Source organism: Leptonychotes weddellii, chromosome 3, assembly GCF_054177405.1.
Source record: "Leptonychotes weddellii isolate Sample4059 chromosome 3, ASM5417740v2, whole genome shotgun sequence".
NCBI classification, from domain to species: Eukaryota; Metazoa; Chordata; class Mammalia; order Carnivora; family Phocidae; genus Leptonychotes; species Leptonychotes weddellii.
The window spans coordinates 124,550,573-124,574,777 of NC_138371.1; the positions used below are offsets into that span (position 1 = coordinate 124,550,573).

General features: G+C 36.2%; 1 protein-coding gene across 7 annotated transcripts in view; it reads left to right on the top strand.

Annotated features, from left to right (window-relative positions):
• ZC3H13 (zinc finger CCCH-type containing 13) overlaps window positions 1-22,629 on the top strand; it is an 80,600-nt gene extending 57,971 nt beyond the window's left edge. For 3 of the 7 annotated variants that reach the window (XM_031017974.2, XM_031017975.2, XM_031017981.2), the window contains 10 exons: window positions 261-452; window positions 4,466-4,549; window positions 4,896-5,457; window positions 8,492-8,595; window positions 8,936-10,129; window positions 11,102-11,623; window positions 12,692-12,844; window positions 13,925-14,125; window positions 16,706-16,869; window positions 21,777-22,629. In XM_031017974.2, coding sequence (XP_030873834.1) covers window positions 261-452; window positions 4,466-4,549; window positions 4,896-5,457; window positions 8,492-8,595; window positions 8,936-10,129; window positions 11,102-11,623; window positions 12,692-12,844; window positions 13,925-14,125; window positions 16,706-16,869; window positions 21,777-21,947 — 3,347 coding nt within the window. In that variant the 3' untranslated portion in view covers window positions 21,948-22,629. The remainder of the gene's footprint in view (window positions 1-260; window positions 453-4,465; window positions 4,550-4,895; window positions 5,458-8,491; window positions 8,596-8,935; window positions 10,130-11,101; window positions 11,624-12,691; window positions 12,845-13,924; window positions 14,126-16,705; window positions 16,870-21,776) is intronic. The other 4 variants (XM_031017978.2, XM_081814924.1, XM_031017979.2 and 1 more) reach the window with 4 other exon arrangements.
• Window positions 22,630-24,205: the final 1,576 nt, after the last annotated feature.

Here is a 24,205-nt window from a genome sequence, read left to right on the forward strand (position 1 = left end):
AACCTTCCTGCTTTATGATTCCATTAAGACTTTTTTTATCGATAGAAAAAACTGGGACTTGGCTTACCTAAGCCCATCATTAGACAACTTGGGTGTTTTGATTCAACATTTAATATTCTTTTCAGTAATGATTACCATACTTTGAAACACTAACACACCTTCTTTACCTGTATGTTTTTTGGGAAGAAAGATTGTGACTGTTGAAACTTGTTTAATAAAGTGTATGTGTTTAAACATTTGTGTGAATATCCTTTGTTTAGGAAGTCGAGGCACAAGAGGTTCTCAAATTGATAGTCACAGTAGTAGTAGCAACTATCATGACAGCTGGGAAACTCGAAGTAGCTATCCTGAAAGAGACAGATATCCTGAAAGAGACAACAGAGACCAAGCAAGGGATTCTTCCTTTGAGAGAAGACATGGAGAGAGAGACCGTCGTGACAACAGAGAGAGAGGTTTGTCAAATCGCATATTATTCAATAATGACCAACAGTGATTGGGAGAATTGTCTTCTAAAACCATTATCAATTTACTTTTTAATACAGCTTTTAAGACTTTTGCTTGTTGACACATTTGAAACTATTATATTTACTCATGTAATCTTCCTTGTTTACTTAGTATAAGAGAGAGTATGTAAATAGCTGGCTACCAGAGTACCTGTTTGGCAACAGAGTAGGTACTGAGGTGTAATAAGTACTTGCATACCACAAGAACCTAGGTGCCCTACTTTATTACTCTCACTTTAACCAGATAGCTTACAACCCTTTAAAGAATGTAGATGTGCCCATTCTAGGCATTTCTGCTTCAGGAGATACTTTCTTACCTGAGTATCCTGGACACTCACTCACTAGCTGTGATAATAAACAGACTCTTGTAAGGGCTGTCAGAAAAACAAAGGAAAAAAATTGATGATGGTAGGGTTGGGGGTGGTTTGAGGGAATATTTTATGCATGTTCCTTCTTGAGAATTTGCAATACTTGCTTTAGCTAATTTTATATTCCTGTATATCTTAAGCTAAACATTTTTGGTTACTGTATTAGATTCTACTCTATTAGATCTACCCTCTTAAATCAGTTTTGAAGCAAGATTACTCAAAGTCATTTAAGAAGGGTTTATAAGTACTTTCTTTAACAGGCTTTTATTGTCTATATGTATTAGGGCCTTTAAACTCTTTAAGATTTTATGAAGGTCTTACTAACTTTGGCTGGTTACTACAGTAAGGTTTGCTATAATGCTGAGATTAATATACTACAAAACTTGATTGAGTAGGAAATTGAATAATCATGTTTTATAGTGGGCTGAATCACAAAGGTAATAGTGTATATTGATATGGACAGTAATGAAAGAAGGAAGTCACTAAGAGACCATGTACTTTGGGAGTATAGATGAGATCAGACTTGGTTGAGTTGAGTTTGTTAGAGTAAGCCTAATGCATTTGGGTTAAAAGATGTGTGTGATTTCCTTAGTTACAGATGAGGCTGGAGTTTATATGTTGTGTGTTGATATCTGAAATTATATCTTCCCTAACGCTGATTCACCTCTCTTTAACACTATGTCCTTGTAATGCTATGCTTTTTTAATATCTCTTCTTTCTCTCTTTTTTTTTTTTTTCCTAGTTGGATATCCTAGCTCAGGTTTTTTCATCTTATTCCTGAAATTCACTAGTAACATTTGGTTTCAATCTTATATTTAGTTCTCAACCATTCATGTGTTAAGTTTCCGGGAACTTTGATAGTTGCTTTTTATATATTCCCAGACTTACTATTGTAAAAGATATTAAGTCTGGGAATATATATAAAATATCCTTTAAAATCCTTTTATCTTTATAATATCCCTGTGAATGTAGGTATGACAAGAGAATTCACATTTCATAACTTAGGAGATTTGGGCTAGGAGAAGGATAGTTGATTTTTCCACTATTACAGAGAAGTAAGTTCCAGAGCTGGAATTCAGACTCAGATCTTCTGAATGCAAGTTCTGTCCTCTTTCTCTTTTACTTTACTATAACTACTTCAATAAGAATCAGTTGTATGATTGAAATAGAACTATATATTTGAGGTTATTGATACATTCCACAGTGTTTATTGAGTCCTCACGCACTTTGCTAGGTTCTTGAAGTACCATAGTTCTTGTGCTTATAGAACTTAATGGGAGGGAAGATACCCCCCCTTACACCCAGAAAGAGAAATGACTATTGAGTGCAGTCAAGGACACAAAGAATGTTCCCAGATAGAAATAAAGGATAAGAGAGGGACCTAATTAGATAGACTGTGTATGTAGAATTTGGGGAGATGACATTTATGCAGAAGCATAAATGCAAGAGAAGAAGCTAACATTACAAAGATTGAGGGTAAAAACATTCCATACAGAGGAAAGAATATGTGCCAGTTCCCTGAGATGGGAAATACCTTAATATGTCCTAGAGTTTGGAAGAAAACCAATGTGACTAGAGTACGATGAGCAGTAGGAAGATTGATAGAGGTTGAGCGTAGAGATGTGCCCAGGCACCTTGTTCTGTGCTCAGGAATTTCAGTCTTCCCTTTAGTTCTTCACAGGCTGATTAGGTACACAGAGACAGTTGGAGTTTGATGAATGCTAGCTACTACTGTATGAAGTTCTGTGAGATGACAGAGGAGCAGATAGTCCTGAGATCAGGAAAGCTTCCCTAAAGAGTTTGCTAGGAGGAACAGTAAGAAACACTTTGGCAGGGAGAGGGTATATCATGTGCAGACACGCAGGACTAAAAGAAACAAATGGCTGTAGAGTAGAGTAGTAATGAATTAAGGTGTTGGGAGTAGAGGTATCCCATAATTGGTAGGGAAGGAAAGAAACTGGCAAAAACGACTGATGAGGGACTATAGGCCAGGTTCTAAATAGCCTAATAAACCAGGCTAAAAATTTTGATTCAGTTGCCTTTTCACTACCTACAAGGCAACTGCTTTTAAGCAGTTAGAAAAAATAGAGTTTTCATGAAAAAAGTATGTTAAGTCTGGGGAAGGACTGAAGACAAGGATAACAACCACTTAGACTGTTGATGACAGACATCTAAGAAGAGGTGATCAGATCACAAGGATGGAGAGAGGAAATGGAATAAAGAAATATTTTGAGAGTGAAATTGATGGATAACTCAGAGATTTCCAGCTTTCATGAATGGGTATGTCATTCATTAAGATAAGGAAATATGAAGAGAAGAGCATCTTTGAAGAACATATTTTGGGGAGAAGATTAAAAAAATAGTTTAGACACATTAAAGTGATGTTCTTATATCCTCTTCATTTTCTTTGAAGTAAGAGACATTGTCTTTTTCATTGGGGAAAATAGAATTTTTATCTGTCAAAAAAAGAGTAAAATAGTTTATTCCCTGACATTGCTATAATCAGAAATTTCAAGTATGAATTACTACAAGTTGCAGTATTGAATTTCACGTTGTTTTGTAATCATTGTGACATTAGTATGACCCCTAAACCAGGAACTCAGACAGTCTAAGACCATAAATGTGTAGCATTTGGGGAATCAAAAGTGGACGATAGAACCATTTTAAATTTAAGTTGGCTTCAGCAAAAGTAAAAAAGGGTTTAAGAGAATTGACTTCTAGTCCTGATGTCCTAATAAATCTGCCATCTCTGTGACTTTGGCCAGTCAACTTCTGGACCTTAATTTCTGTGTTTTTAAGAAGAAAAGGGCTGGACAAGGTTTTGTTTTAGCTTTAAAATTCTATGAACTTTTGTATTGATCTGTAACCTCTAAAGAGTAATTATGCGTAAGTCCTGCCTTTTTCATCTGTGATAAGATAGGAAATTCAAATTACTATATTGATTGAACCCTTTGCTGGAAATATCCTAAAGTTATTCTGCTTAATAAGTTGATGTTAGATATTCCACTTGAAAACCTATTGACCACATTGTAGTATGACCTTTATGACTAACCCATAAACCTTATTACATAATACGAAAATAGAAACATCACACAGTAGCCTAGATCCTACCACAGTGAACTACTTTCAAAAATGGCTAGCTCTGTGGAAAAGTTGATGCCATTTCTAATACATTTTTTGGTCCCAGACTAATTTCCTGCTCAGCTGGGCATTTGGGCAGCATGTATTCATTTTCTCTGTGTTTATATGATTCATGTATTTAAAAAAATATACAAAATGTGATGAGATGATAAGTTAACATTTTTAAGAAAACAGCTCTTCATCTGAGTGATGAGTTTTATGATTAAATAAAACTTAATTTATTATAAATATATATATCACTAATATGAAACACTTTACATTTGATTACTTCAAGATTGCTAAGCATCAGTACCCTTAATATTCTAGTTTATGATAAATTGATATTGCAGCAACAATTATTGACAGATGTTTTGTTCTATATTTTCCTCACATAATAGCTGCACTTTGATGTGTATATATTTTGGCCTGAAATTAGAGGTGTGACTTACGAGGGAAATTTTTTTTTTCCTTCAGCTCCTATGTTCTACACCTCCTGCTGCCCCTATCCTTTGCCACCAGTGTTCTCAGGTCCTGCTGGGGGGACAGAGAAGATCAGAGGTGAAGGGTAGAGATGGCAGAAAGTGGGGTTGGAGCAGTGGGCTGGAGGTAGGGTAGGGAGCATGCAGAGAAAGATCAAAGGTGGATCAGTGGGAGGTGGGAAGGGGGTTGATGGGGAGCAGAAAACATGTTAGTTAGAGGGCAAATAAAACTTACCTTTAAAAAAATTTGTAAACATCTAGGGGTGATTATTTGGATGATTAACTTAAAACGTAAATATAGTACCTGATTTATATTTGCTGCCAGTGTGACCCTATACACAGATAAAATTTAAGATTTGCCATACTGTCTTACCAATAGGTTATCTGTCAAATTAATCACTGACAAAACTTGATTTTCATTGTAGATCAAAGACCAAGCTCACCAATTCGACATCAGGGAAGGAATGACGAGCTTGAGCGTGATGAAAGAAGAGAGGAACGAAGAGTAGACAGAGTGGAGGATAGAAGAGATGAAAGGGCTAGAGAGAGAGAGAGGGAGCGAGAGCGAGACAGAGAGCGTGAGAGGGAGAGGGAGCGTGAGCGGGATCGGGAAAGAGAGAAGGAAAGAGAGCTGGAAAGAGAGCGTGCTAGGGAGCGGGAGAGAGAAAGAGAAAGAGAAAAGGAGAGGGACCGTGAAAGAGAGCGAGATCGTGACCATGATCGAGAGAGGGAGAGAGAGAGGGAGCGAGATAGGGAAAAAGAACGGGAGCGAGAGAGAGAAGAGAGGGAGCGAGAGAGAGAGAGAGAGCGGGAGAGGGAACGAGAGCGAGAGCGGGAACGAGAGAGAGCGAGAGAAAGGGATAAAGAACGAGAGCGTCAGAGGGATTGGGAAGACAAAGACAAAGGACGAGATGACCGCCGAGAAAAGCGGGAAGATACCAGAGAAGACCGGAATCCCAGAGATGGACACGATGAGAGAAAGTCAAAGTAAGAATGAGAATGAATCAGTTCTTTAAAGGTTATATTTCAGTAAAGAGTTCAGAAAGTTTCATTTAATGCTTTTTAGTGTGCCCCTGATGTTCTGATAATTCTTTTTGCTCTCTACATTTTCCTGTATTTTAATTTTATTATATATATTTGGTGTTTAAAGTCTTTTGAATTGTCTAGGGGGGGAAAAAAACACATTCTCATTCTATTTCTGTGACCATGGATATAATTAATCATTCTTGTTTACTGTGCCATTTTTGATGACATACTGGCTTATTCAACTTCTATAGACTTGTTAAGGAATCCAACTAAAGGTGATAGAACCAATAAACTTATATTTCATCATATCCACCTTATAACTAGTTAATGGAGTTGACCAGTCACCAGGAGATACTGCCTGGGCTATTCCTGATAATCCTTCATGAGTTTTGTGTACTTACTAGTCTGGAGTCATTACCCCCAGCACCAGAAGCATTCACGTGTCTTAAAACTGAGGGAAGCCCTGCAACCACTGCATGGCTAGAAGATGATGAGAGATAGGAGTTGTCCTCTCTTGAGCTGTGGAGTTATAGTATATTACTGGGCTCAAAGATGTGTTATTATTTCAAATATCTGAGGACAGTTTCTCTTTTTCTTTTTTTCCCTTGTCTTTTTTTTTTTTTTTTTTTTTTAACCAAAAAGAATTTATTTGCTCAGGTATCTGGGAAGTCCGTGGTTGGTGTTCATTTGTTCTGATGTGACTGTATTCAGACTTCCAAACAAAGTATCGGGAATGCTGTCTATCTCTACACTCTTTTCTTCTGTGTGAGTTCCAGTCTCAAAAAGGTTTCTCCAGATGATGGCTAAGATGGCCCGAGCGTATGCCTATCATCTTCACAGCCCTCTCTGTATGTTGGGGCTCTCATTAGTTGAGGAGTAGACAAGAGAGCTAAGTCAGTCACTGTAGCCATGAGAATTTTGGACTCATTGGTCAGTTTTGAGGTTTTAATGGACATAAAGCCAACTTCATTGGAGTTAACTGCCTTTTTTTTTTAAGTTTGCTAAAACAAACTGCGGAAATAATTTATATATTCAATTCCATTGCTTCTGCCTCCATTTCATTTGAATCATGGTGAATACAGCTCCCTTCTTTAGGTTTTTTTCATCACTGCTGTTGTAGATTATGGTTACGGACAAAGAATATAACACAGAAGTGGAGGCTTCTTCTGTTAGGTCTTGGCTTCCCTTCATCTGCAGCTAGGATTTTCTATAGTTCACTGACTGGCTTCCCTATCCCCACATTAAAAAAAAAAATCTTACATTAACATAAAATTCAGATACTACCTTAACACATGTAGGCACACAGTTATTATTTCTCTTCCCTGACCTCCTTAAGCTAAGATTGAAATCTTTGTTATTTATCATTATCCAGTCCTATGCTTTATTTTTCCATGATTTTGATCTCTGCTTACAGTGGCAAAAATTTCTGGTTCTTTGTAGCTGGACAATCTAAACATTGTGAGAACCCCAGAAACTTAGGAGTCAAACAGCTCTATAACAATAACTAGCTATCTGAAATTAATATCTTGATATGTTTATCAGTTATATTGTCAGTAGTTGAATTTATCCAGAACGTTTTTTAACCCCTATTATGTAGAAGGTTTTATTTGCTGAATTGCCATACTGTTTATTTTACTCTTAATTTTGTTTCTGTAGCTATTTCCTTGAAGTTAAAGTTCTTTTTTGTGTACATTAATCACTTTATTCTGGTGTATCAGTTATCTCTTGCTATGTATCAAACCACACAAAAAATTAGTAGTTTAAAACAACCATTAATCTCATAATTCTGTAGATCAGCACTTTTGGCTGGGCTCAGCAGAGCGATTCTGCTGATCTTACTTGGGATCACTCATGTTTCCAGTCAGTCTGATAGTTCAGCTGGGTTTGGATAACCCAGAATGACCCTACTTATACGTCTGGCATTTGGTACTGGCTGTTGGTTGGGGCATCTCTTTTCTCCTCCACATGACCTTTCATCCTCCAGTAGTCTAAATTCTGCATATAATGATGGAAACATACCCAGAGGGCAAAAGCAGAAGTTGCGTTACCTCTTGAGTCCTGACTTTCCAAACTTACACTGTGTTCTTTCACCACATCCTCTTGTCATAGCGAGTCAGTGGGCCAGCCCAGATTCAAAGAATGGAGAGATAGATGCCCTAATGATGAGGAGCTCTGGATAGGGAATTGTATGAGCTTGGACCTGTAAGTTGTCATTCTAATCTCCCATCTCTGGGATTCCAGTCTTCTCTGGTTACTCATCTGTGTAAATGAGCTGTCAAGGAGATAGGTGTGCTGCAGTGTTTTTGCCACTTTTGACCATAGTATTTATAAACAATGTTAATTAAAAAAAAAGTGGCCAAAATTTAATGAGAAAATAGGAAAACACTAGGATAATTTAAGTACCAGAGATAGAAATGACTAGTCACTTAATGTTTAACTTAAAGAACAAGAAATATAGTGAACATATGAATTATTTTATTAATTTGCCACCAAGCAAATGATTTAGTTCTAAGAAGAGGTAAGGAACCAATTTTTCCAGTATACCCACAACATGACTGGCACTGGGCTTATGATACAACTAATTTAAATTCATGTCTTTTTAACTCCAAAGCAAATACTAAATTTTCTCATTTGGCTTCCCAACATAAAGTATTTCTTTATCATAAAAATGTAAAATTAGTGAGTGAAGTTTTAGTAAAGGGTACATTAATATATTAATGCCTCTGTTGTATGTTACCATCTTGTAGTAATTAAATCTGGTGATTTAATGAAGCAAGACCTATTGCCATGTATTTTTAAGTCCACATTTGTGTGTCTTAACAAAGTGAAGAATTTTATTAAAGATACTGAATACCTTTTGTATGATATAGCTCTGACAATATTGCTCTCTTACAATTTTATATTCTAGTCATAGTAAAGAAATAATACTAAAAACTAGTAAAGAAATTGCTTTTTCATCCCCTGGAAGTTTATAAGTTATATTTGTCCAACTTAGGAAACGCTATAGAAATGAAGGGAGTCCTAGCCCTCGTCAGTCACCTAAGCGCCGGCGAGAACATTCTCCTGACAGTGATGCGTACAACAGCGGAGATGATAAAAGTAAGCAGAATATTTTCTGTTTCTATGTCCACGTCCCTTTATAGCCATGAGACCATTCTTTGGCATTAGTAGAAAATGATGAAGTAAGATTTAAAATTTTTCTTACTCTGCTGCCTCTGAATATCTCATGTGACTAAAGTATATGCTAGAAATACAGTTACTTTATTGTACTGGCACTGTCATTTCCTACTCTTTGTAATAAAGCCATGTCTTGAGTAAAATTATTGCCATTTTTAAAGTTTTAAAATGAAAAGTGAGAGGTTAGGTTATTATTTTTTCTGTGTAACATGCAATGTTGTTTACCTGGTGAAAGTGTGATTACTTTCATCTTTTTGTATAGATGAAAAACATAGACTCTTGAGCCAGGTTGTACGACCTCAAGAGTCCCGTTCTCTCAGTCCGTCACACCTTACAGAAGACAGGCAGGGTAGATGGAAAGAGGAAGATCGTAAACTAGAAAGAAAAGAGAGTTCAAGGCGGTATGAAGAGCAAGAGCTCAAAGAGAAAGTTTCTTCTGTAGATAAGCAGAGAGAACAGACAGAAATCATGGAAAGCTCAAGAACTCGTGCACAAGACATGATAGGACACCACCCGTCTGATGATCGAGACACATCTGATCGAGCTCATGATGAGAACAAGAAAAAAGCAAAAATTCAAAAGAAACCAGTGAAGAAAAAGAAGGAGGATGATGTTGGGATAGAGAGGGGTAACACAGAGATAGCGTCTGAAGATGGTCAAGTATTTTCACCAAAAAAAGGACAGAAGAAGAAAAGTATTGAAAAAAAACGTAAAAAATCCAAAGGCGATTCTGATATTTCTGATGAGGAAGCAGCCCTGCAGAGTAAGAAGAAGCGAGGCCCACGGACTCCCCCAATAACAACCAAAGAGGAGCTGGTTGAAATTTCCAGTGGTAAGGATGGCAGTCTAGAGGATTCTCAGAAGAAAGAAGATACGGCGTTCAGTGACTGGTCTGATGAGGATGTGCCTGAGCGGGCGGAGGGGGCAGAACCGGAGCACGCCGCCACGGCTGCTACTCCTGCAAGGACTCCTTCTCCGTCTTCTCTCCCTCCTCCTCCTCCTCCTGCGGCCACTGCTGCCAGTGCCACTGGCCCGGCTCCCCTCGCCACGTCCGCTGCCGCCAGCTTCACATCGACCACCGCCATTGCCTCCTCTGCCACCCCCACCGGTACCGCCAACGAAGACTCGCACAGAAAGTGCCATAGAGCACGAGCGGAAAAAGTAGAGGCACCTCACGTTACTATAGAAGACGCACCGCATCGCAAGCCAGTGGATCAAAAGAGGAGTAGCAGCCTTGGGAGCAACCGGAGTAATCGTAGTCATACGTCGGGTCGTCTCCGTTCCCCATCCAATGATTCTGCCCATCGAAGTGGAGATGACCAGAGTGGTCGAAAGAGAGTACTGCATAGTGGCTCAAGAGATAGAGAGAAAACAAAAAGTCTGGAAATCACAGGAGAGAGAAAATCTAGGATTGATCAGTTAAAGCGTGGAGAACCCAGTCGAAGTACTTCTTCAGGTAATAAAATTGAATTATAATCTAACCAAGTGTTTCCTGTCTTATCATATTTTATACAGTTTTATATTTTATACAAATTATAAAGTAAATGCTGTGTTGGTTATGATATACACTGCCTTAAAGTTTAAGGAGCTTGAAAGCTTAACCATGCCACCAAAATGTTACCATTAATACCAACCTTATAATGGAGAGACTTTGAGTGACGTCCATCAGTTTAATATCAGGATGTTAGTATATCTTGGTGGAAGGGCTTATGTATTCAAGTCCCTTATTGATGCCTAAAATTTGTAACCTTCCTGCTCTTCTTCCTGCAGCCAGTGCTTGTTCTTTTGACCACAGAAAATAAGGTAGGGCATAGGAAGAGATCAGATAATGAAGTGATCAGTTCTGTTAACGCTTACCATTTTATATACGTATTTCTTGGAAGATATTTTGTGGTTATAGTGGAAATAAACATGTTTCCGTGTCTTTTACTTACTTTTTTTTTTTTAAAGATTTTTTGTTTATTTATTTGACACAGAGAGAGAGAGACACAGCGAGAGAGGGAACACAAGCAGGGGGAGTGGGAGAAGGAGAAGCAGGCTTCCCGCTGAGTGGGAAGCCCGACATGGGGCTCAATCCCAAGACCCGGGGATCATGACCTGAGCTGAAGGCAGATGCTTAACGATTGAGCCACCCAGGCGCCCTGTCTTTTACCTATTTTAATTAGCACTTTAATGGAGAGAGATCAATTTTTCCTTAAAATGAGTTCCTTGAATAATTGGGAATATAGAAATATCAAATTGTAAGCTTTAAAGGACCCTAAGATGAAACATTTTCTTTTCTTTCTTCCCACTGAAGTATAGTTGACACACAATGTTACATTAATTTGAGGTGTTGTATAGCACAGTGATTTGACTTATGCCTGCTCGCCACAAGCATAGCAACAGTGAAGCATTTTTTATCTTCTCATGTGTTAACTCTTTGTTTTAGATCGCCAGGACTCAAGGAGCCATAGTTCGAGAAGAAGTTCTCCTGAATCGGATCGACAGGTCCATTCAAGATCCGGGTCGTTCGATAGCAGAGATAGGCTTCAAGAACGTGATCGATATGAGCATGATAGAGAGCGGGACAGAGAGAGGAGAGACACAAGACAGAGAGAATGGGACCGAGATGCCGATAAAGATTGGCCACGGAACAGGGACCGAGATAGATTGCGGGAACGAGAGAGAGAACGAGACAAAAGGAGAGATTTGGACAGGGAAAGAGAGAGACTAATTCCTGATTCTATGGAAAGGGACAGGGACAGAGACAGAGACAGAACTTTTGAGAGTTCTTCTCAAATAGAGTCTGTTAAACGCAGTGAAGCAAAACTGGAAAGTGAACATGAAAGAGACCTAGAAGGCACTTCCCGAGACTCTCTTGCTTCGGATAAAGAAAAAATGGATAAAGATCTAGGGTCTGTGCAGGGATTTGAAGATCTAAACAAAGCTGAGAGAACTGAGAGTGTGGAAGGTGAGTGCCACACATTTTTGTCTGTTACCCGGCTCCACTCCTTTCAGATTATATAGGAAACAAAATATTCTCTGAAGGCACTATGCTCCAGCCATCTTTGTACCCTCTCTTCCCATTGCCTGGTAGATGTTTGCCCTATTATCTGCATTTATGTTTAGACATATATTTGTACAATGAAGTTATTAAAGTTGGTTACCTTAGAAGCGAATTGGTGGAGGCCTAAGGACATTATTATAGAATTTAATAGAATAGAAAATTATAGGATGACTAGAAACATCTCATAGATTATTATATTTTATTTGCTGCAAATTTATACCTGTAAAGCATAGGGTTGCATTTTGATAACTAGTGTTGTAAACTCGGTAAAGTGTGTGGATAACTGCTGATTAGAAATCTTAAACATACTCTGTAGTTTTAGGATAATTTTAAGTTCACAGCTAACTCACCAGGTGACAAAGCTTAGCCTACGTGGTTGAGAAAAATTGGTAAGATAAATAAAATGTATGCTAGTGGTGCCAACAAAATATTTTTAAATTATATTACAACATTCTTTTAAAATTGTGTTGGGATAGGAAAGATGAATGGGAGGTAGGGAGAGGATTAATGGCACTTTTACATTTTTACCTCCCTGCTGTAAACATCTTCGTATCATGAGCTAAATGTTATGAACTAAGATTTAAGTTTCAAATAAATGTTATTAATAAGCTTGCAAGTCTTTTAAGTTAATGAGTTTATTGAAGTTAGTAAATTTGGATTTACTTGAAGTTTTATTATAAAAGATTAATGCACACAAGCAACATTAATAAGTTAGTGGTACCTTTTGTTACATTTTAATTGTAATCTTATAACTTGTTTCGATATTGCTGTTCATACTGTGTTCTTGCCATTAAAATTAAATTTAATTCAGTTTTATTTTTTTCTTTTTGAATCGTCAAGTATTTTGAATAATTAAGAAACATAGTTTTCTAAGGAAAAAAATACTTTTCAGGTATTTTTAGTGTTTCCTCTTTGGTTTCACTTAGATGTCCCTTAGATGTGCTCTTTGACATGAAATTAATCTTTCCAAAGCAGGAGATGACGAATCCAAGCTAGATGATGCACATTCATTAGGATCTGGTGCTGGGGAAGGATATGAGCCGATCAGTGATGATGAACTAGATGAAATTCTAGCAGGTGATGCTGAAAAGAGGGAAGACCAACAGGATGAGGAGAAGATGCCAGGTAATCATTTACAAGGGTGGTTGAACATAAAAATTATCTGATTTATGGTATTAAGGTATTTTTTGTTCACTTTCATGCTGTGCGAATTAATGAAAAGCAATTAGAATTTTTCCCTTTATGTTTAAGACTGAAAGACCAATAAAATGAAAATTATGGGCACTGTCTACTTAAAAATGAGCAGAACATATAGACTATAAATTGGAAAGAGTCCCATTTAAAGTAGCCAAATTCTAAGATTTCCATTCTGCAGGTTAAGATTCATATTCTGTGACCTGGAATCTAACCAAATACTGATTGCCTAGCAGTGTTCTAGATGGTAGATATATGGTACAGGGCTTCAAAATTGTGGTGCCACAAGCCAACTTTTGAAACAATCATTCAAAAATTTAGAATCGTTGAAATTATATTTAAACAGTACCTATATACTTCTGTCAATTTTCTGAACTCAGGAATTATTTTCCCTTATAGTATACTTTATGCGTTGCCAGAGCTTATTCTAGTGACTGCACCATGAAGCAACACCCATTGATGTTCCTGTTGAATCATCCCAGTTAGTCTGATTGTTACAACTTTTTTTTTTTTTTTAAATCATTGTGAGGGTCTTTGCTTTGTCTGGGTATGTAAAATATTAAACTTTTATTTTGACTTAATTTTTTATATATATCACAATTTTTCCTACTAATGTAAAAGGAGGTATGTATGATTATCTTTTTTATGATATGCCATTAGGTACTTCTAAATAGAATATTATTTTGTTAATTTTTTCAATTGTTCCTTGTCAGTGGATGGATTATTTGTTCTCCGTATTAATAGCCACTGCCTGAGTTACTTATAGGAATGCGTTTGGGTTTTTGTGTGCTTGCCTGTTTTCTTTTGGTGAGGTTTTTTATTGTAAAGGTCCTTAGATTCTAAGTATTAGTCTTTATAGGAAAGCTTTCATTTTAAGAATAGGACATTTTTGGTTCAAAGGACTTGTTATTTAATGCTGTCTGTGTTTTGCAATTTCTGTTTCTCTAAAGATAACAACAATGCTATTTCTTGGTGTAAAAAAAAAAAAATCCTGTTCTTAACTTTTTACAGATCCATTAGATGTGATAGATGTGGATTGGTCTGGTCTTATGCCAAAGCATCCAAAAGAACCACGAGAGCCTGGGGCTGCACTGTTAAAATTCACACCTGGAGCTGTTATGCTCAGAGTTGGGATTTCTAAAAAGTTGGCAGGTTCTGAACTCTTTACCAAAGTCAAAGAAACATGTCAGAGACTTTTAGAAAAACCCAAAGGTAATTGCATTCTACTTTGTGCAGTGTCTGCTATAACTTAATTAAGTGCCTTTGCAAAGGGTGCTGTTCTGTTCTCATACAGCACTTACCATATAAGAACTGGGTTTTTGTTTTTGTTTTGAGGACTCACTTAGGTTCTTTATTTAAATCTTCTTTGAAATTTTAGAAAGGAATTTTGACCATGAAAATTAAAACCCACAGAAAAGTTACAAAAATAGCACAGATGAGCTTTCTTACCGTAATTACTTTTTAACAGGTAGGTTCAAATGTCAGAGCCCTCAGTGGTGTTCCCAAAACTAAACAAAGCAGAGCCTGGAAGAGTGAACTAGATACTTTTCATATCTAAGTAAACTGGGTATCTTGGCAACCCTTTCCCCTGGAAAATGCAGAGTTCTAACCAAATGCAAATGTGTAGGTTGAGCCTTTAACGAAGGGATAAAAACTTAGAACTTGGTGTCTAGACCAGATGGTCTGGATTCCTCAACAGGCCCACCACTTATTAGCTATTATTTAATCTCTGTGTGTTAGTGTCACCACTTGTAAGCTGGGAATAAAACCATCAAATTCATAAGATCGTTAGGAGGAGCAAATGAGGTATTATAAGTAAAATACTTAGAACAATTCCTGACATTTAGTGGCACTCAGTAAATATTGACTGCTACTATTTCGTTTGAAAATATTTTATCACATTGATTTGAGACCTTATGGCAACAACTTTTCACTATTCTACAGTTTTTTTCTATTTTATCTGGTTCCTACCTTATTAATACTTTATTAATGGGAGGGGGATGACTGAATAGTAAAAAGGAAAGGAGATAAAACATTAAAGCAACATTTAATTTTATATCATGTTTGTGAGAGTAAAAAAAGTTTAGGTAAAAAAAGCTTTTTACTAATACAAAATTGAAAAAAATTGTTTTGTTTCAGGGTTTGTTTTTTTTTTTTTTTGACTGTTAGCATAAGCAATAAAACTTTGTTTGACATGTCCCAATGAACATAGAATGTATGTACATGAAACAAATTATAACTGTGAATGTATATTAACTTGACAAATGACCAAACTCTTGGATTCCTGCCCCACTCTTTTTACCGTGTTTGGTTGGCTCTGTGACCTTAAGCAAATAACTGCTGTGGGTATAAAATGATGGAACGAAACCCCTAAGGTCTTATCCACCTCTGAAGCTATTTGCTCCTATGACTTTGCTAACTATAGAAATGCAGTTTGGCCCTAACTTAATGACATACATTGTAAAAGGGGGTTAATTGTTGCTTACCAATCAGATCTCTCCTACTTTTTGCTGTGATAGCTTTATTAGAGAACGAGAGAACTGATACATGATGCTCAGTATAAGTTTCCTAAGGAATGGGACTTCGTCTACTGTTGTATCCATTGTCTAATGATCTTAGACATTCTTACTAATTATGCTAGTGCCTAGAAGAGTACCCGACACACAGTAGGTACTCAATAGGTATTTGTAAAATAATTGGTACTGATTTTTTCCTTCCCATTTGGTCTGTTTCAGTGCCCCAGTACTGAAGAAAGTATATCCCTATGCCATATGTAATTTTTAAAAAAAATTCTAAGATTGAAAACCAAAAATTTTACGTGTATACTGAAATTTAAATTGCTTCTGTCTAGGTTTTCTGTGTCTAGTGTGATAGATTTAAAAACAAGTACAGGGGTGCCTGGCTGGCCCATTTGGTAGAGCCTACAGCTCTTGTTCTCAGGGTCATGAGTTCGAGCCCCATGTTGGGTGAAGACTTACTTTTAAAAAAGAAAAGGTACAACTAAAACAGTCTTGAATAATACGTGGTAGTCATTTCAAAGCCACGAAGAAACTGGAAGTTTAACCATGTTATACTTTCTAGGGACATGTGCAAGTGTGTGTTTTGTATTCTGTTTTGAAAGCAACTTTGTTATTGTGTATAAAAATGCAACTGGGGCGCCTGGGTGGCTCAGTTGGTTAAGCGACTGCCTTCGGCTCAGGTCATGATCCTGGAGTCCCGGGATCGAGTCCCGCATCGGGCTCCCTGCTCAGCAGGGGGTCTGCTCCTCCCTCTGACCCTCTTCCCTCTTGTTCTGTCTCTTATTTTCTCTCTCAAATAAATAAATAAAATCTTTAAAAAAAAAAATGCAACTGATTTCTGGATATTAATTTTGTATCCTGCAACTTTACTGAAATCATTTGTTACCTCTAGGAAAACTGCCTTTGCTGTATCCCCAAGGTATTGGACTATTGTGTTTTTATTTTCACTATCTCCATGTATTTTTTGTTTTCCTCTTTCATTTCTTTGTTGACCCATTGGTGGTTTTTAGTAGCATGTTGTTTAGCCTCCACGTGTTTTTTTCCCCTTATAATTTCTAGTTTTATACTGTTGTGGTCTGAAAAGATGCAGGATATGATTTCAATCCTCTTAAATTTACTGAGACTTGTTTTGTGGCCTCTTATGTATATTGCCTATAATTTTCACCATTGTTATGGTAACTTTGATAAAGTATAGACTATGTGGAATATTGAAGCAGCCAGTAACACTTTCCTGTTTTAGGAAAACTTAATGCCTGTTTGTTTTTATTGAAAGATGCAGACAGTCTTTTTGAACATGAATTGGGGGCTCTCAACATGGCTGCATTACTACGAAAAGAAGAGCGAGCAAATCTTCTTAGTAATCTTGGACCATGTTGTAAAGCGTTATGCTTCAGACGGGATTCAGCAATCCGGAAGCAGCTTGTTAAAAATGAGAAGGTACTGTTGTTTCCTTGAAAAAAAATGCAAAGTGTATGCATTGTATGAATGTATGTATGAATTATATGAATGGCATTTTTTTTTTCCATTTGATTGCTTTAAGGTGAGATTAAGGTCTCATCTGCTTTTATGAGTTCGGTTTCCTAGTCTTTTACACATGTAAAAGGAAGAATTCTATTTATAATAGTTTTCATTTTACTTTAATAGTATTGATGAAATTTGTGAATAGCAATTTGTTATTCAAAATTAGATGCATAAAGAGTTTAAAATTCTCTTTCTGTGAAATATTTTCTTTTTAAATTTCTAGTACGTTTCATTATCTAAACAAGATCAGGGAAAAAATTTTCCAGACACAGAGTGATAAGGATATTTATAAGAAGAAATAGTGTTTATGAGAATGTACCAGGTCAGAAGAAAGGGAAATAAATACAAGTGATTATATTTAAGCTTTTACTTGAGAAGAATAGATTTGGGAGAGATCTGATCATGAGAAATTGAAAATGTCTCAACTTTTAAAACCAACTCTCTTAGGCTTTTTAAAGATTAGAGAAATATTCATTAGCTTTTTACCTGGGGACATTAAGAAAACATTGCTAGCAGAAAGTGTACTTCATTAAAGAAAAAGTCATGAAAAAGCAAGGGATGAACTCAACTCCAAAGATTAAAGTGGAAACAGATACAGGGCATAGGAGGTCCTTAAAGTCTTCCTTGATTAAAGGCCTTTCTCAGAACTACTTTTGACAGAGTTGCTACAGTCATTCTTCTTTGCACTCCCATTTCATGTACTTCGTATACTACTTAGTTCCCTGCATTCTGTTGCTTAGGTGCCCATTGCTCCTTGCAGCTTTTCTCAGTTGGAAATTTTCCCAAGAGAATTAAACCCCAGGTAGCCCTCATAAGCATGTAGGTAATGAATCACCTTCTCTTTTATGTATCTAGAGTGGTACTGCTTCCATCCTCAGTATCGCATTTGAAAAATAATCCATCACATCATTTTCTGTTGGCTCAAGTAGGGGACTTCATTTGAGAAAGGCTACACATTTCGAAGTCTCACCAGAATCCTGCCCCCTTTTTTATAAAAAATATGCCATATGCTTCTCAAAAATTGTGACAACCAAAAATACCCTTGTAAAATTCTCCTTGAGCACTGTTGTCAGAACCTTGTAATCCTTCAGTACAGGGCACAGCCCATTAACTAACACATGACACATTATAAAAAGTTAGAGTGGCACAGGATAAATGTCTTAAATGATCCATCTAAAGAAAACATTGTGAGCTTTCTGATTGCCCAGGGTTAAAAATATTTGCACAAAAGCTGAAGATGCTAGAGAATCTCATGAAAAATGCTAAGAAAAATAAACAAAAACCTTTAAAATGTATAATTATAAAAGAAAAGTACAGTCTAGGACCATTCATTGAGGAAAGTTGTATGACGGTAAATTCATATTGGTTGGCATTGTCTTTAAATATATAGTAAAGAATGATTTTTAAAATACATATCAGAAGAGATAGGTAAAGGATATGAAGAGAACACCTAGCTGCTTTAAATGAGTTTAACTCTCATTTGATATTATAGTTTTGAAAGAATGTATAGAACCTGTAGCAAGCAAAAGGAAAGAAAGAATACCAAAAATAAATTAATAGGAAAACAGAAGTAGTAAAACCCAAAATTTGGTTCTGAAGAGATGAAAAATATTGATAATCCCCTACAGGTCTCACAGATAGTAAAAGGATAATATTGTAAAGAACTCTATGCACGTAAGTTTGACAATTTAGAAGAAATGGATCAATTGCTCTAAAAGCCACAAGCACCAAAACTTCCTCAAGAAGTAATAGATAATCTGAATAGTCCTGTGTCTGTTTCATTTGGTTTTGTTTTTATTGTTGGAAAAGAATTCTCCACTCTCAGATGGTTCCACTGGCCAAAATCTATCAAACATTTAAGTTAGAAAAAACACCAGTTCTACCTAATTTCTTCCAGAAAATTGAAGAGACAGGAATACTTCCCACCTCATTGTATGAGGCCAGCAGTACTTGGATATCAAAACGAGATAAAGACATCACAAGAAAACTACAGATCAATATCTCTCATGAACATAGTCATAAAAAAATCCTCAAAACTTGGAAATCAAATCCAGCAATATATAAAAAAGACTACACAATATATAAAAAAGACTACACCACGACCAAGAACCATTTATCCTCTGAATGAAAGGCTGTTTTAATATTCTAAAATCATTCAGTGTAATCTACACAGTAACAGACCAAAAAGAAAAAAATACCTCATCATATCAATTGATGCAGAAAAACATTTGATAAAATTCAGCATTCCTTTACAATAAGAATTCTTAGCAAGCTAGAATTAGAGTCTTTTACTTTTTGAAGGGCATCTACAAAAACCTACAGCTAACATACTTAATGGTAAAAGTTTGAAAGATTTCCCGGAGAGATCAGGAACACGGCAAGGATGCCTATTCTCACTACCCCTACTCTGCATTTACTGGAAGTTCTTGCCAGTTCAATAAGAAAAGGAAATAAAAGGCATACAGATTGGAAAGGAAGAAGTAAAACTATTTATTCACAGACAACGTGATTGCCTACATAAAAGTTTCAAGGAATTTATCAGAAATGCTTAGAATTTATTTTATAAGTTTAACAAGGCCACAGGCTACAAAGCAGGCAAAAAGCAATTGTATTTCCTTATAGTGTATAGAAGTACCTGGGAATATGAAATGAAGGGGAAAAAAATTTTTTTTACCATGGCTCCCCCTAAAAAAGTACTTAGGTATAAATCTAACAAAACATGTACAGGCTCTGTGTGCCAAGAACTATAAAACAGTGATTAAAAAAAAAAAATCAAAGATAACCTAAATAATGGAGAGATACATCGTGTTCATGGATTGAAAGACTCAATATAGTTAAGATTAGGATTCTCCCCAAGTGGATCTACAGATTTAACACAGTGCGGCAAAATCCCAGGAGGTTTTTTTGTTTGTTTTGTAGATACAGACTGATTCTAAAGTCTACGTGGTAAGTCAAAGTAACAAGAATACACAAAATTTTTTAAAAAGATGAAGTTGAAGGACTCACAGTACCCAATTCCAAGACTTACTATAAAGCCACAGTACTCAAGATAATGTGGTACTGGCGCCAGGGATGAGACACTTAGGTCGATGGAACAGAGTCCAGAAATAAACCCACACAAATATGACTAGTCAGCTGGGGGGGGGGGTATTTAAAAATGGGGTGTGTTTAAAGTTTTTATTTTGAGATACTTGATCTTCATCAAAATTTTAAACTTCTGTGAAAGAGACAGAGAATGAAAAGACATACTGGAAGAAAATATTTGGAATCACTTTTTGGAAAAAGGACTTAGGTACTTAGAATATATAAAGAACTCTCAAAAATTAACAGAAAACAGGCAATCCAGTGTTTTTTAAATGGGCAAGACTTGAATGGACAATTCACCAAAGAGGATAAATGGATATATATGGATAAGCACAAGAAAAGATGTTTGACAATATTAACCACTAGAGAATGCGGATTAAAACTTAGATACCATTGTGAATCTATTTTAATAGCTAAAAACCAAACAACAAAAAACCCCATGGTGAGGATGCAGAGCTTGAAACTGCCAGTGTTGCTGGTGAGAATGCAGAACGCTGCAGCCACTTTGGAAAACGGTTTGGTTGTTTCTTGTAAAGTTAGATATGACCCAGTAATCCCATTGCTAGGTATTTACCTTAGAAGAATGAAAACTTATGTTCATATAAAAACCTGTCCACAAAAGCTTAGCTCAGGTCTTTTCATAATTTCCAACAACTGAAAACCACCCCAGTGTTCTATACATAGCTAACTGGTAAACTGGGGCATATCCATATAACGGATTACTAATTTTAATAAAAAATAACCAAACTGTCAGTACTGTTAACAACATGGATTAATCTCAGGAGTATGTGTCAGAAATCATACAGTATATAATCCCATTTATTTGATGTTCTGGAAAAGGCAAAACGATTAGAGAGACCCTATCATTGGTTGTCAGGGGTTAGAGTTGGGCAGAGGGTGTGAACACAAAAAGGGACAGCAAAGGGAGTTTTCTGAATGATGAAACTTTATTCTGATTGTGGTCATGGTTACGTGAATCAATACAGAACTACACGTAAAAAGTCAATTTACTGTATCACAACATATTTTTTAGTGTAGATGTGATCAAAGAACCACTGTTCCTTTAAGGATCCTAGAAAGAAGAGAAATGGCAGAAGGCTCGATAGTCAAAACTCACCTTATTTCATTTATGAACATAGTTGGAGAACATTTAACAAAATTTTAGGACAACAGCTTCCAAAAATGCTAATGTAGCTTTAAGTTAGAAAAATAGAGATACACATTTTAGCAGAAGGGAGGTAGTAGTTTCTCCTTACACTGCAGTGATCAGCTGTCTTCTAGAGAATTTGTTCACTTCTAGAGTCCGCATTTTATGGGATAGTAACAGACCAGAAAGGAGTGTGGAGTGTTCGGTGCTTCTCTTCAGAGGACTGAAAGGTTGTCATGGAAGAGTAAGATTGAATTAGTGTGCAGCTCTAAAGAAGAGATTTTATTTCAACATGTTCAAGAATGTGCAGTGATTGTTGTTTGCTTTGTCATTGGAAATAAAAGCTAGTTGATTACCTGTCAGGGATGGCTGAAGATTCCTACTTTAAGCAAGAGGTCCCCTTTTAAAGATTGCTTTCTTTTCTAAGATTCCTTGAATCTGAAAACATTTCTTAATTTTGCTTTTAAATATCCATCCCAAATTAATTTTTCTTGCAGCTTCATTATTTTTGTTAGAGGTTAACCTGCCTGTCTTTCCTACTGTTAACTAATAACATACATCTTTTAAAATTTTTTTGTTTTCTTCAAATTAGGGCACTGTAAAACAAGCTTACACGAATGCTCCAGTGGTAGACAATGACTTGCTGCGATTGAGTCTTCGGCTATTTAAAAAGAAGACTACTTGTCATGCCCCAGGACACGAGAAGGCTGACGATAATAAACTCCCACAGCCCAGCGTCCAGCAGGAACTGTGTGTGTCTTAGGACTGAATTCCAGTGACATTTCTGGGACTGTGTTCCTTCAGGATTGCATATTCTTTTTCAGAGTTCTTTGGTTTGACAAACATTCAGGACAAAGGCAGTAAAGATTTACCAGCCGTGGTAAAAGGGTGAAGAACAACTTGGATCTAAAGTTTAATGACACTAGTTTTGGCTTAATTAAGATTTTACATAAATTTTTACACAGTACTTGATACTCCTGCGAAATAATGTGAAAACATCTAGATTTAGCAGTTTATTCTGTACCTTTTGTTAAAACTGAAGATTTTGGAAAAACGGTTGCCACTGCTCTTGCAGCCTCTGAATATTTTTTATGAAATGGAGCTACTGACTTATGTTTTGGATCATCCCTACAGAAACTGATTTTATTCAGAATCAGTGTGTTCACAGAATGAATGCACACACTGCAATTTTGTGCTGTACAGAACTCTTGATAGCGGTTGCTTGGTCCCACATGCTGTGTTTGTGGGCAGACCTCCAGCAGGGGAGAGCCAAAGTACTTTTTTCCTCTAAAAAAATTCTAAAAAAAATTACTAATGGGTTTTTTTTTTTTAAATACATGTGCATTGTTACAATGTATATTGGACGTGTTTGGATTCTCAATGGTTTTGTTTGTTATCAAAGACTGTCTAATGTTTTTATTTTTAATAAATGTACCTTTCCTTTCCTTGTTCTAGATTCACTTTGCTCTTCATTGATCTTATTCCTGATGTTCTGAAACATTTGTCATCAATGCTACGTTTCATACTTCACATATTTTACTGCTCAGTAATGCAACAGGAGTTGAGGAATATACTTCAAATACAGCTCAGTAATACTTGAAGCGAACCAGGAGTTAGCAAACCTTTGTTATCTGAGTTTTAAAATCCATTACCATCATATTTTTCAGAGCTATAACCTTTGATTACATTGAACTGTCTAGCCTATAATATGTAGAATGACTTAATTTTTTAAAATTACAATATTTGTTTTATTCTGTGTGTATATATGTAACTCATGAAGTGGACTCTTAGAAGGATTTGAAAAGGAATCCAAGCTGCAGAATTTGTGGGCAGACAGTGGTAATAATAAAGGAAACCAATCAAAATTAAAATTTTTTTCATTGGCTCTCACAGGTTTTTTGTTAAAACTGTAATCCTGCATTACCTGGGTCAGTAGTTTTTGTATCCTCTAAAGGTAACAGTGGTACTGATGTAAAATTTCTGTTCAAGAAACATTCACTGTCTACTTAATTTATATCAGATAATTGACCCAGCAAAGGAAATGGTCTTATTTTCAAAGGACTTTGGAAGTGTGATGAGAAAATGGCAAGTGGGGGAGTGGGGGGGAATGTAACCAGATTTTCCTGGTATCTGTTTCCTTTTCCAATTGGTAGATATTTTAAATAAAGAAGAAAAAAAATTCTTTAATGACCCTGGAGAATAAATACTTTAAAAAACAACTTCCTAAGTATAGTAGATAATATTTGCTGGAGCGCAAGCATCTAAAGTCCTAGAACTTCTAATCCTATTTCCCAGAATTGTGGAACAAAAATAATGGTTTTCCTGTTTTGTCCACTGACTTTAGGAATGTTTCACAAGTTATTCATTTACAGAATGAAAACTATGTACTTAAATTTGCCCTGTAATCAAGTTTGTTGCCTTTTCAGGTTTGAATGTCTTTGTTACGTTATAGAAGAAAATTTCAGAGCTATTCCTCTGAACATTGAGTCACAGTATTCAGAGCTTGACGTTCCCAGTGGGAACGTACTGTTAGGTCTCAATTTTTTTTTTTTTAATCCAAACATTCTATGTATTGCTAATCATGCCCTTAAAGTTCTTTAAAGCAAATCTTACTGAGTTTCCATAAAAGTTCTTGGACCATAATTAAAGTCTCAATGAAACCAATATTCCTGAAAACATGTGCTAGTCTATAAATTATTTGATAGTACAGTTGAAGGTGTGTTGCCTCATAACTGATGGCTCAGGTTTGTCCATTTCCCATAACTGCAAAACTGGACCCCAGCTGCTTGGTAATAAAGAGTTGGCAAGAGTAGGTCTGCAGTCCAAAATAAATGAGCGTTAACGTAGACTACTGAGTCACTTGGATTTGTTTGGCAGCTATCCTCACCATTTCGTAGAGGGTTGTATTAACTGACAATAGATAACTTTTTCACAAAAATTTTGTTACTATACCCTACTCGTAACTTAATATGCTGAAAAATCTAACATGTCACTTCTCTTCATTCTGTTCTGTAAATGCAT